The 12,500-nt window shown below is 44.9% G+C and overlaps 1 protein-coding gene across 1 annotated transcript in view; it reads left to right on the top strand.

Annotated features, from left to right (window-relative positions):
* LOC118796292 (tenascin-X) overlaps window positions 1-12,500 on the top strand; it is a 28,268-nt gene that overhangs the window by 6,932 nt on the left and 8,836 nt on the right. The window contains exons 4-6 of the mRNA XM_036555115.1: window positions 195-310; window positions 5,473-5,626; window positions 6,121-6,402. Of these exons, the coding sequence (XP_036411008.1) occupies window positions 195-310; window positions 5,473-5,626; window positions 6,121-6,402 (552 nt within the window). The remainder of the gene's footprint in view (window positions 1-194; window positions 311-5,472; window positions 5,627-6,120; window positions 6,403-12,500) is intronic.

The following is a 12,500-nucleotide window of genomic DNA, read 5'->3' as shown; positions in this document are numbered from 1 at the left end:
CCAGTAAGTGTATATACACTGTGTTAATGTTTTCCTCAGTGCAGTTTTAATGTACTGAAGTTTCCAGTCCTGTAGCACAATAAACCTTAAGGATACATCATCCAAAGGCAACATCTTGAATATGAGCGGTATGAATAAATACTTGAGATGAGAGTGATAAATTTGATGGCCTTACTTCATGTTTCCGTGTCCAGCCCTCACCGCTGCAACCCAGCTCAGTAGCAGAGACGTAACAGACTCCTCGGTCACTGTTTTCTGGACTCCGCCCTCCGTTCAGTACGAAAGCTACCTCATCACCTTCACCAGCCAGGTAACACCTCCCCCAGACTCCCACCCCAAACAGCGCAGGTGCAAGGGCACTAACTGTGTGGCAGTCATATTAATATTATTAATATTACAGGTGGCTGTGGGTTATTGCAAGCGTATTGGCTCAGTCATATGTGTGACATGAAAACGCAGAGAGGAATTTCTGTCTGATTAAACACCGCTATCAGGGCGGGAGTTGGAGGGATTCAGCAGCAGCTGCATTCCTTTTAAATGATAACGTCCTTGGACGGGCTACCAGATGGACACGAGTCAGGAAGAGGTCTGGCTTTTTCGACTTTTTTGTAGATTTGAGCCCGGGGCATGCCGAAAGGCATGAGGAATTGACATGTCCCCAGATCTTTCCTTGGCGCCGGCACTTGACGTTTTTCCCAAAATGTGCACGCTCGTTCTGCATGGGATTTCCTCAAGCACAGCACCTGCATAGGGGAGCGGCATCACAGACACTCCCCGAATTACACACGCCTGAATACTATGTCCTTGTTCCTGAATTGTGTTTACAATCTACTGTACATGCTGTTGTATTATCTCTGTGGAAAAACTGAACTGTAGAAATCTGACTTACAAGCTCAGTGTCCGGGGCATTAATTGGACATTGTACCACAGAACGTTGACCTTTAATATACCTGAGAAAACATAAGCTGCATGTCATAAAATCCCCCATTCCAGTTCACAGCTTCAATTTAGCTTTGGTGGGAATACTTCAGTTATTATTTGCTCAGAGTAAATGTTAGTAGAACTTTCTAGGAAAGAGAGGGAGGGTGTGAGTGTAATTTATTTTTAGGAAATACTTCTGACATAAAGTGCCAACATGTTACAGACTCCTCTGACTTCCATTTTCTTCTCTCCCAAATCTGTGCGGCACGCGTTCCGAATAAAAAGAGGAATAAAATGTTTTCTGATGCTTAGCAGGGCAGTTTTGGAGGCTGACTGATCAAAGCTTCTCGTAAGTGCGATAAAGTTAGCTGATGCGCACAAATTCCTGGCTGCAAAACAGCTCTGCTTGAGAAAAGTGTCTCAAGCTGATGACTCTACGGCCCATAAACTCAAAATATATCCATGTTTCTTTCAAGCCCCGTCTCATGAATTTCATTCAAGCTTTAAAAGTTTTCAAACGGCTTAAAAAAATGGAGCTGCACCTTGTGAAACTCCGGCAGTGACCCACTGGAGGACATTACTAGCTTTATGGATCCTGTAAAGATGGAGAAACGCAGACATTTTGCCAAAGAAAATGGCTGCGGAATTTTCGCTTCTTTCTGTTTAATGGCGGCTGGCACCAGCACCTCGGCCAGTGACACCTCCATGCATACAGGGTCGCAGAGTAAAATAACACACCAGAGAGAAGTGGGAGCCCTAGTGGTGATTATTTAAGCACATTGCCCTGTTCGCAAGGTCCCATGTAAAAACAATGGGCAAGATAATATAGAAGTGGCAGGTAGGGTTAAAGCAACATATACTGTCCTGTTCCGATGCCTGCTTCAGCAAATGAGGAAACTGAGATTTGGCCTGTGGCTTCAATTAATGTGGTTCAGTGTGGATGTGGGAAAGAGGAAATGGATTTATATATCCGATAGCGATTTGCATTCAGAGACTGACAGGGCTGGAGAAAAACCAAACATCTAAATTATTTGAATTTAAATTATATTCATAAGTAAAATGAATGAGGGATATGCAGTGATCTTTGTAATGTGCACATTGCAAAGTCCCCATAGGAGGATCCAGCTCCAGATTACAACATCGGAGGATACCTAAATGGAAGCATGATCTGACTGCCAGAGAAGTAATTGTAACGTGCCTATTATTCATTCAAACTGCGACAGCATGAGTCAGTCCTGCTGCAGCAAAATGTATCGATCACACTGATGACCCTCCGTTCATTGACACCTAATTCCGATGCAGCAAGTGTGAATTTTACGTGGTGTCTTTGGACGAGTACCTGGAGTTTTGCGTTGCATGAGGCAAGCACATTTCCTTATTTATCTGTCCGTGTACAAACATGTGTTCCTAATCTGGGGGGAGGAATGATGTCAGATCTGCATAATACAAAGGGGATTACTTCAAGATTACAGTATGCAGGGCAGAATGCAGAGAGTGCCTGTGTGCATTGTAATATTTCGTATGATTTCAACGACTTTACCCACAGTCAGTCAGTATGAAAAGAGGGGAAAAAACTGAGGAATGTGTGCTTCAGAGAAGAGGCACATGTTGATATGCGGGAGTTTGAATGCAGAGTTTAGGATGGTGGTAAGGAGCAGGTTGCGGGTTCAATTCCCCACTGAGGCACTGCCGCTGTGTCCTTGGGCATGGTGCTGAACCCAGAATTGCCTCAGTAAATATCCAGGACAACAAATGGACAACATGAACAATGTACAAATTGCAACCTACGTAAGTCGCTCTGGATAAGAGTGTCTGCTAAAAGACAATAATGTAACACAACAGACATCAGCTGCAGGTGGACATTCAGTGAGTTAGACGGACAGGTTTACCAGTGAAGTCACGGAGAGACAGAGTGGGGTGCAGATAAATGCACACAGACTGCAGGAAAATCTTGAATGAATTAGCGTCCTCTCTCTACAGCACTGTAGTATCAAATATCAAAGTGAGAGGGTGAGAGAGTCAGATAAAGAGGGAACTAGAATGCGGGACAGTGGATGAGGCAGAATGTGAGGCGATAAGAATGTGAGTGGGTGAGAATGCAAATTATGATGCAAAAATGTGAGAGATTTAGGTTAGTCAGCAACTGAAAGGTTAAAATCAAGTGAGAGTTGCAAAATGAAAATTACAGGTGTTTTACAGTGAGGTGCAAATGCCAACCCCCCTCCCCCTAATCCCCCCCCCCAAACACACACACACACACCTCCCCTGCAACCCACTCTCAGCCCACACACACACACACACACTCCCTCCACACTGGAGAGAAAGATGCTGAGAGCCAGGAGAGGGAGAGACAGACAGAGGGGAAGTCACTTTAGGTTACAGCGCAGTCCATTTTGAGCGTTGGCTCAAACATCCAGGACTGTTTCCAAGAGTGCAGATACAAAAACAACAACGGATACATTCAAGGAGAGAATTTCCAAAAAAAAAAAATAGAAAAAAAGGACAACAAGCGCATTTTTTCCGACCGGAGAGCGATGGGGTGGGTGTGAGAAAGATAGAGAGAGCGACGGACGAATGAAGAGGAGAATTCAGGGAGAGGACTGGAAACGGTGACAGGGGGGACCTGGGAATGAGGAGAGGAGGAGAGAGGGAGTGTGGGAGGGGAGAGAGGGAGGAGGGAGAGAGAGAGAGAGAGAGAAACAACGACAGCAAGGGAAGAGAGGAGGAGAAGAGAGATGCAGATGTGGGATGCTTGTTGCTAGGGACAGTGTAAATACTGTCAAAAACATGGCTTCCGCCAAAGAAATGACATCACTGCGCTGCAGCTGGGACCCAGAGAGAGAGAGGCGGGGAGAGAGAGAGAGAGAGAGAGAGGGAGCGAAAGGGAGGGAGAGAGAGAGAGCGAGAGAGAGAGAGAGAGAGAGAGGGAGCGAAAGGGAGGGAGAGAGAGAGAGCGAGAGAGAGAGAGAGAGAGAGAGAGGGAGGGAGAGGGAGGGAGGGAGGGAGGGAGGGAGAGAGAGAGGCAGCGAGAGAGAGAGAGGGGGGGGCAGGGAGAGAGGGATATTCATTCATCCTTCGCTTTCAGACATGGACAATGATGAGAGGGTGACAGAGAGATTATTCTGGGACACAGTGACACAGTATCTGAAATGTCACCAGCTATGAGTAAGCTTTGACCTGCGGACCTGATTCTTGCCCGTCTGGGTCCAATCTCGTTCACAGAAAAAAAGAAAAAAGAACAACGTAATTTGAAAGCAGTGCTTGAAATCTGTTGGAAATCACCACTCCCATCTTGGTGAAATTCAAACCAACAAACCAACAAAACAAAACAAACAACAAAAATATGTATTCTCTATTATTTTAAACACTGACGATTAGACCCTCTGATATTACAGTGGAACACTGAGCCCTGGGATTTTGGTCTGTAATTCTGTCTGGAAACTTCTCCCCTGCCTGAACTGGCCCACTCACCTGCAGGCTCTCAAAGTACGGAGATTATAAAGGGAAACCCAGGCATTCTGAAGGTTCTGTCTAATACACTTTACCCTCTATATCACTGAATTACCCTCCAGTGGAGTGGGATACATTGGTTTATACTTATGAGAATAGCAGTTTGGGATACTACCTTACATTATATTGTTGTCATTTAGCAGATGCTTTTGTCTACAGCGACTTATATAGATTACAATTTTATCCATTTATATAATTGGATATTTACTGAGGCAGCTCTGGATTAAGTACCTTGCCCAAGCATACAGGAGCAGTGCCCCAGTGGGGAATTGAACCAGCAACCTTTCCGTTACAAGCCCTGCTCCTTTCTGCTGTGCTACACTTTGACCCACTATGCTACCACCCTCCTGAGTAGGGCAGAAAGCCAAAACAGCAGTGCTCCACAGTATAGCAGTGTGGTCAGTGTGAGAGTGGCATTGCGGTTTTCATTCCTCATCCTTCGCTCACCTATGATCAATGTTTAATAAAATATCACTGTACTGCATGTTCCATGTGCCATAGTCATTGAGTGGCTCCCCCTCCTGGACGGTGTGTGTTTTGCACCTCGTAGTGTCTCCCACCAGCCGCATCAATTTGCTCAACCAGATCATGGACATTTTACTCTAATTTCCCAAATTCCTACATAGTAAACATCTTCTATGATGTACAAAATTTAATGGCAAAGACTGGCATAGCTTTAAGGTTAAATATACGGACAAATATCACCTTGGGATCTGACAACTCAATGAGTGCTGTCATTCTGTGAACAGTGAAGCTCCAGTCCTTTCTGTATGATTTTAACTACAGATGAAGAGTGGAGTTCCCTTAGTAATGTTTCTCTTGGTATCTGCGTGCTGACAAACCTAAAATCTGTACCCTGCTGGGAACCAGGGAGGCCCCATAATAAGTACCTGACTCACTGCACTGCGGTTTTACAGCTGTAAATTATAATATAATAAAAAAATAATAAATAATAAAATATTGAAATGGTGCTTCTGCATTTGTTTTCTGGCACTTTGAGTGTTTGATTTGTTCCTGTCTCTCTATGTGTCACTCGCACAGAAAGAAGGGGATCAGAAGATTACTTCTAAAGTTGGAGGGCAGCTCACCAGCTACACTCAAACCGGATTGGCTGCTGGCCAGGAGTACACGGTGTCAATCAGGGGAGAGATAGATGGGAAGATGGGGGCGGAGAGCACCACCGAGTTCACAACCTGTGAGTCTGTCTGGAGCCTGGGGTGTCTCCCCAGTCCCCACATGGTGTCAGACATTTTGGCTCTGGTTCCATTGCCTGCAGTCAATCAAATGCCTCTCTCGCACCTATTGACTCACCTGGATAATATACTTTTTCCATGCACTTACAGTACCGGTTGAAAGTTTGGACACACCTGATTAAGATAATGGGAAACATGCATTCAAAGATATTTTGTTGTTAAGACTTATGCTTAAATGTTTGAAATATGTTTCTCAGACGAATATAAATTGTGAAGTTGATGACAATGTATGAATTTCTTTCCATAAGATATAAGATAGTTTTGATTTGTTTATAGCACTTTTTGGTCACTGCATAATTCAGTTTGTGTTATTTCATAGTTTTGATATTACCCTTATTCTAAAATGTGGAAAATAGTTAAAATAAAGAAAAGTGAATCCAAACCTTTGACTGGTACTGTATGTACACTGACATTGCTTCCTTCCCTATCCTTTCAGCGATCTCTGGTCCCAAAAACCTCCATGTGGTGAAGACAACTACCACATCTGTAGTTGTCCAATGGGAGCGTCCTCTGGGGGACATTGACAGGTACCGCCTCTCCGTCTCACCCAATCAGACAGAGGGAGGGGAGGCGAAGGGAAGCCAGGAGATGACCCTGCCCCCAGAGAGAGACTCCGCCCACATTGAGAATTTGGAGCCGGGGCGTTTGTATGATATCACACTCGTGGCTGAGAAGGGGAGGAGCCAGAGCCCGCCCGTCACAGTGCAGGTCACACCCGGTGAGTCTTAAATCAGGAAGACGAGAGGTGGGATGTGTGTGAATGAGCGGGTTGGGGGGGGGGGGGGGGGGGTGCTCAGGTGGGCGACACTGTGTGCTTTGATTGTTGGAAGATGTCAGCACTTTTATCCTGTGACTCACACAGTGTGAGATACGATTTACAGCTTTTGTGTGTGAGGTTTCAGTGATTTGACGTTTTCTTGCGTGAAATGAGGGGGAAGCTCCTGAGAGTGATGGATGGGGGGGGGGGGGGGGGGGTGCACAGCAGCACGCCACCTGGGAGTTGTTTCTCATAACGTTTCACCCCATCAATCCTGAATGATTGCTCACAGAGTGTAAAGGATTTTGGAACTGGACGTCTCAATAAAGGAGAAAGGAGAATCAAGCTGCCAATGAAGGGAAGCAGGAGATGAGAGGCAGAGAGATGTAGAAGAAATCATGTCTATAAAGACAGATCTTTACAGTGTAATTTTACTATTCACACTATTGTTATCACAGTCTTCATTTTTTCATTGTGGCATTTTAATGCATATCTTTTACAGACAGTTACATACTCTAGCAATATCATTTGTCCTGCCAGCAATGCAGCTTTGGATCAAAACTGAGCAGTGAGATAAAGAGTGAGAGATAAAGAGGAAGGGGGTGGGCGTGAACAGAGATGATGTAGATGAATTTGAATGAGCTAAAAAGTCAAACGGACTGTAAAGGCAGATAGATGGCGTGGCTCAGTCGTGCCATGGGGTGAGATGGAGCCTGAGAAACACCTGCCAGTACCGTGATCATTGACTGCCTCCTTTGTGAATATCCGATCGTGACCTCTTTTTGGAATAACAGCGATGTTTCCCTCACCACGCTTATCAGTAATCCCATTTTCTGCACAGGAGTATACATCTTGTGTTTTACAGGGGCTGATTTTCCTCCCAAGGACCTGGTTGCCCAACAACAAACATTAATTCAATAATTAATTCATTTTCTTCTCTTTTTCCTGAAAGGTTTGGACAGGAATTAACCACCATTCTGTTTAGCATGTTGCAGTTCTTGTAGGGTTCAATGTAGGTTTTCTACATGAATTTATTGGAGGAACTGGAGAGCTGGTCAATCAAAGAAGCAATAGCAGCCTATGGTGGTGATATCTATACCTTCGCTGAATGATACACACGTCCACTCATAAGCTCAAACACATCTTATTTCTATTCTGATACAAATTACTTGGAAACATAATGATCTTTTTCTTCAGTATGCTGTACTAGGAATTTAAAGTTTTTCAATGTTTTTTCTTCAGATAAAAAATTGTTTGGATTAGTATTTGTTTGAATCAATAAATTATCAGTATTTTTATTTATCACATTGGTATCTGTGGATCAGAAGTTTTTTGTTGTTCATTCTTGAAATGAATATTTTGTTTAGAGGCAAGAGTGATACATATTAGCAATGCCCTATGAGTAGTTCTATCTTCAAAGAATGAGAAACATGGCTGAAGTAATCAAACTGTACAAGTTACCATGTGCTGCCAGTCATTGACTGAAATAAATCAAAGATTTTGCCATTTATATCAATGCAGTATGATTGTTTGACATCAGTGACTTACATGATGCCTCCGCCTACTTTCTTGTTTGATGAAGTCTAACTCTCCCATCACCTGTTTATACCCTGATAGATATTTTTTATTAATTGTTGTCATTTTAAATGTTAATGTCCTTTTTGGCATTAATACAACTAACCATGTTTCCTTCCCTGAGTGAGTATAACAAGAGGAAAGCAAAGAAGCTAAAATCTTTGATTCCAACCATCCTTCCCCTGGCTCAGATACCCAGGTGACCGTGGAAACAGTGACCATGACGATGGGGTCAGACAGCGACAAGCACAAAGGGAAACCCAAAGGGAAGGTGAAGCCAGACAGGCCCATATTCTACAAGAAATACAAGGGTGACGAGAAGGAGCAGAAAAAGGGGCAGAGAGGTCAGGGGTTGGGGCCAGATGTCAATGCAAACAGAACCAGAGTGGACCCGCTTGTTAGACCAGGTGGTGCAAAGCCACAGCACAAAGACAAGGGGATCGGGTCCAAACCTGCAGAGAGGCCAGCAGCACCGAAGAAACCCAAGATTCCAGGTCCAGCCCGTTTCAATGTTACTAGGGTGGGCCCAGATGGAAAGAGACTGGGTCCAGTCTTGCAGAAACCCACAGTCAAACGTCCCGTAGAGAAGGAGAAGAAGACCCAGACACCAGGATCAAAACTCAAACGTCCTGTTACCAGTAACAGGACACAAGCCCCTGCTGAGGGAAGGGATACAATCCATTCTGGAACTGACCGCACCAGAGACAAGCCATTAGGAAAGGACCAGAACCAAACTGCTGTTGTTCCTGCAAACCGAGCACATGATGGCTCTGAAGGTCCGGTTGACTCTGGGAGTGACACAGACACCAACAGAACGGAAACAGAGCATGAAGCTCTGGAGGAGGTGGCTTTGCACGGGGAAAACTCCACACATCCCAATGGGAAGAAATGTGTGAAAAAGGTCTTGGTAGGGCACAGGAAAGTGCACAGCCACGACTCTGAGTCTCTGAAGAACAGGACAGCGTTTACAGATGTTTCTAATAACGGAACGAGCGAAGCAGGGACTGCTAGGGGCGACACAGCTATTAGCGTGAAAAGAAAGGGTTATTTGGAAAGGGGTGGCATCACCGCAGAGACAGATGGGTTAGACGCTCCTGTGACAAGCAAAGGCAGTGTCAGTCAAGTGTCCCAAGCAGGACGTCCAACCCCAGCAAATACTTTGGAGTGGGCTCTCCACTCCCAAAGCCCGACACGACCACCTCCACCATCTCCCTCCCTCCCTCCCACTCCGGAAACACCCGGCAGGGATGGCCAATTGGCTAGCAGCAAGAAGGTTGAGGTGGGCCCTCACCAGGATTCAGAGACTTCCCCAGAATTCCCTCCTTCTGTCCCATCAGCCCTTGCTCCTGACACCTTGCCCGAGCGGCCACAGACACGTCCTGGAAGCCCGGGGATCGAAGAACAAGGCTCTCCGGGGCCCGTTTCCACGGTGACCAAACCTGGGTTGGCCCGCGGAGACAGCACTGATGAGGTGGTCGTTTCAGGCAAAGATGGGGAGAGGAAGCAAGGGAGGGGTGGGGAGTTAACATCTGGAGCAGAGAGGGGGGAGACTCAGACAGGGGGCCAAGGGGGTGGCCCACCGAGTTCACGTCACCCGCACCCAAAAACCCCTCCTTTTCGTCGCCCTATGGGACCATTCCATAACAGGACTCGCCCAATCCTCAGACCCCCCCATCAGCCATACCAAGGTCCCTACAGGCGACCCCTTCCTCCGAGGCTGACCAACAGGAACGGTACTCTTCCCGGCACCCACAGGATCCCACCAGGATATCAAGGAAAGAAGGTCGGCAACAGGATAGCACAACCAGACACCGGCACCAAAGTGCTTCCCAGAAGACCAATCATAAGAAATAACGGTACTAATGGCAAAGCAGGACAGCGTTACAGCAAACCAGGTCGCAAGGACACCTCAATCCAGGGAAGCCCAGACATGAGTATAAGGTCTCATGGGCAGGACAGCTCTAACTCAACCAGGGCTGGGTCAATGAGAGTACTAATCTACTCCCCAGTTGACGCCCGCAGCAAGAACAACAGAACTGTCAATGGGGCTCCAGAAACAGGTCCGAGCCTCAGTTTTGTAGGTGTGACAAACATCACCTCCGGGGGGTTTGAGCTAATTTGGGAGGCGCCGGAGGGAATGTACCGGAATTTCATCGTGACCAGCAGAGAGCAGGGAGGCAGGGATGGGACAGAAACCGAGGAAGAGGAGGATGATAGTAAGGAGGATGAAGACGATGAGGAAGAGGGTGATGAGGAGCGTAAAGCAGGGGTTAGTTCCAGTCAGGAAAAAAGAGCGAAAGACCCAAAAGGGGGTGAAACTGACACCCCCAGGAAAAGCAGCAAGAGTGGCCTCGGCAGTGGCAGAACCAGCGGTCGCAGGAAAGCTCCCAAATTCTCGCAGGTTGTTCCAGGCTCCGCCCGTTCCCTCCCATTCCGGAACCTTCGCCCACAGACCCCCTACTTCCTGTCTCTCTTCGGGACTGGCCCCGGGCTGAGATCCAAAATTCATCAGCTTGATGTCACCACAGGTACCCTGGTCCCCAGCCACCTACAACGCAAAGTTATTTTTAAAGGTCTCTTCTGGGATCTATCCAAAATATTGTGTTTTTAAAGATCCTACAAAAACATACAAGGAAATTATTGATAGTATGCATCATAATGTCATAATCAAACATACTTTTGCTATTTCCTAATCAATATAAGAAATTTTATGCATGTTATATATTCAGTACATATAAAGAGAGAGAGGATGAAAAATGAAATAAAACATAAATTTATAGATTCAGAAGTAAAGTCAGCCAAATGTGAGAGTGTGAATGAGACTGCCAAATGCAGTAGTCTGACCTGTTGAAATAATAAATATAGCTAGCGTATGAATTAAATGAAATCATACTTTTATAAGCACCTGGCGTGATGGTTCATGACATGAGAGTTAATATGTTCTGTGTGTGTCTGTTTTTGTACTTTTTCTGCTATGGCTTATTCACATTTTGCGTTGCTTTAATTTTGTGGTCAGTTGGCTGTCCGAGAGCAAGGCCTCTGGTTAAAGCAATGCCACACAGCTACTGCGGTGTTCTAATTAACTGGGATGCAATTAATCATACACCACCATTGGTTAATTGACAGTGTAATTTTGTATTCTGTGTTAACCCCTTGTTTTCTGTTGTGTTGTGTAGAATTATGTTGAGTGGAATTCATTTTTGGGTACATTGTGAGAAACAGACAACTGTTAAAAAAAATACTGCAGGAACAGTGAGAGAGAGATCACCCCCTTAGTGTGTAGTCTGCTGTAGCCCAACATGACAATTATATATCTTGCAAAACAGAAAAGGAAATATCAGTGAATTTATCTCACATTGTGAGTACAGAGATTGGGATTCATATTGTCAGGTAATTTAAATGAATATTTTACCAATACTTTATATCATACAGTACATTTCAGAACAAGAAGCAGACAGCTACCAGAAGCAGAACATGCACAAACTGAGCCGGTTGCAGAGAGCAACATTAGTTTAAAGAGCAAAGCACAGAAGATATGAGTCTTTGTCTTTACAATGTACTTGTATGTCAACCCAAAAGCATTCATGTTCCTCAAACCCATTCCATGAATATTAATAATAATTGATATTCATGAAGCCCTGTGTGACATCACTCACTCTCTCACTCATTCCTGGTCTGATCTTCTCTCATTCAGGGTAAGCTTTAAGTCAGCCACCTTCACTGACTCTCCTCACCATTCTCCTCAAACCCAGGGTAAGACCATGGTTGGCCCCAAAGGTTTTTACTCAGTAAAAATGGTTACAGATTACTCAGCTCAGCCACCTGTTGGTATAGAGATTGATTCATATTTTTGATATTTTTGTTGTGTTTTCAGAAGTCTCTGAATCCATTGTCAGTGGTTTTTTTTTTTGGTTTTTTGGAATTGTCATTTGGCAGTATTTTACTGTCTCAGGGTTTAAAATCTGTTGGCCACCATATTCCTTGTTTCTTTTTTATCTTCTCTCTTTTACCATCCTGTTCATTTGACATGGTTTCATATTTTTCTTGGTTTCATGTAGTTGTCTCTTTTACTTTTCTGTTTGTTTTTTTTTTTTAGATTTGTATTAGATGTTTTTTTCCTCTGTGTTTAGATTTGTTTCCCTTTTGCCTCCTTTATCTCACATTCCCTCTCTTCCACACGTTCCTTTTCATCCATCGTTTCTCCTTTCCAGGACCGAAAGACCAGCCCAACATCACTAATGACACTCGTTCATTTTCCTTGGCTGTTGTCCCACGTCTTCACTACAGGATCAGACCCTTGCCATTAACAGCGCCCCCTGTCTATCTGTCTCTGTATATGCTGTGCTCGTACCGTATATACTGTATATATGACTGGACTGCACATATATACACTATGCAATCATATGGGCACTAATGATAACTGCAAGAACATGTGTGTGTGTGTGTGTGTGTGGGCGGCATGTGAGTGCGTGTGTGTGTGTGTG

This window comes from Megalops cyprinoides, chromosome 21, assembly GCF_013368585.1.
Source record: "Megalops cyprinoides isolate fMegCyp1 chromosome 21, fMegCyp1.pri, whole genome shotgun sequence".
Classification (NCBI taxonomy): domain Eukaryota; kingdom Metazoa; phylum Chordata; class Actinopteri; order Elopiformes; family Megalopidae; genus Megalops; species Megalops cyprinoides.
The sequence above is the reverse complement of the archived record's forward strand: the minus strand, read 5'-3'. Positions and strand labels throughout refer to the sequence as shown.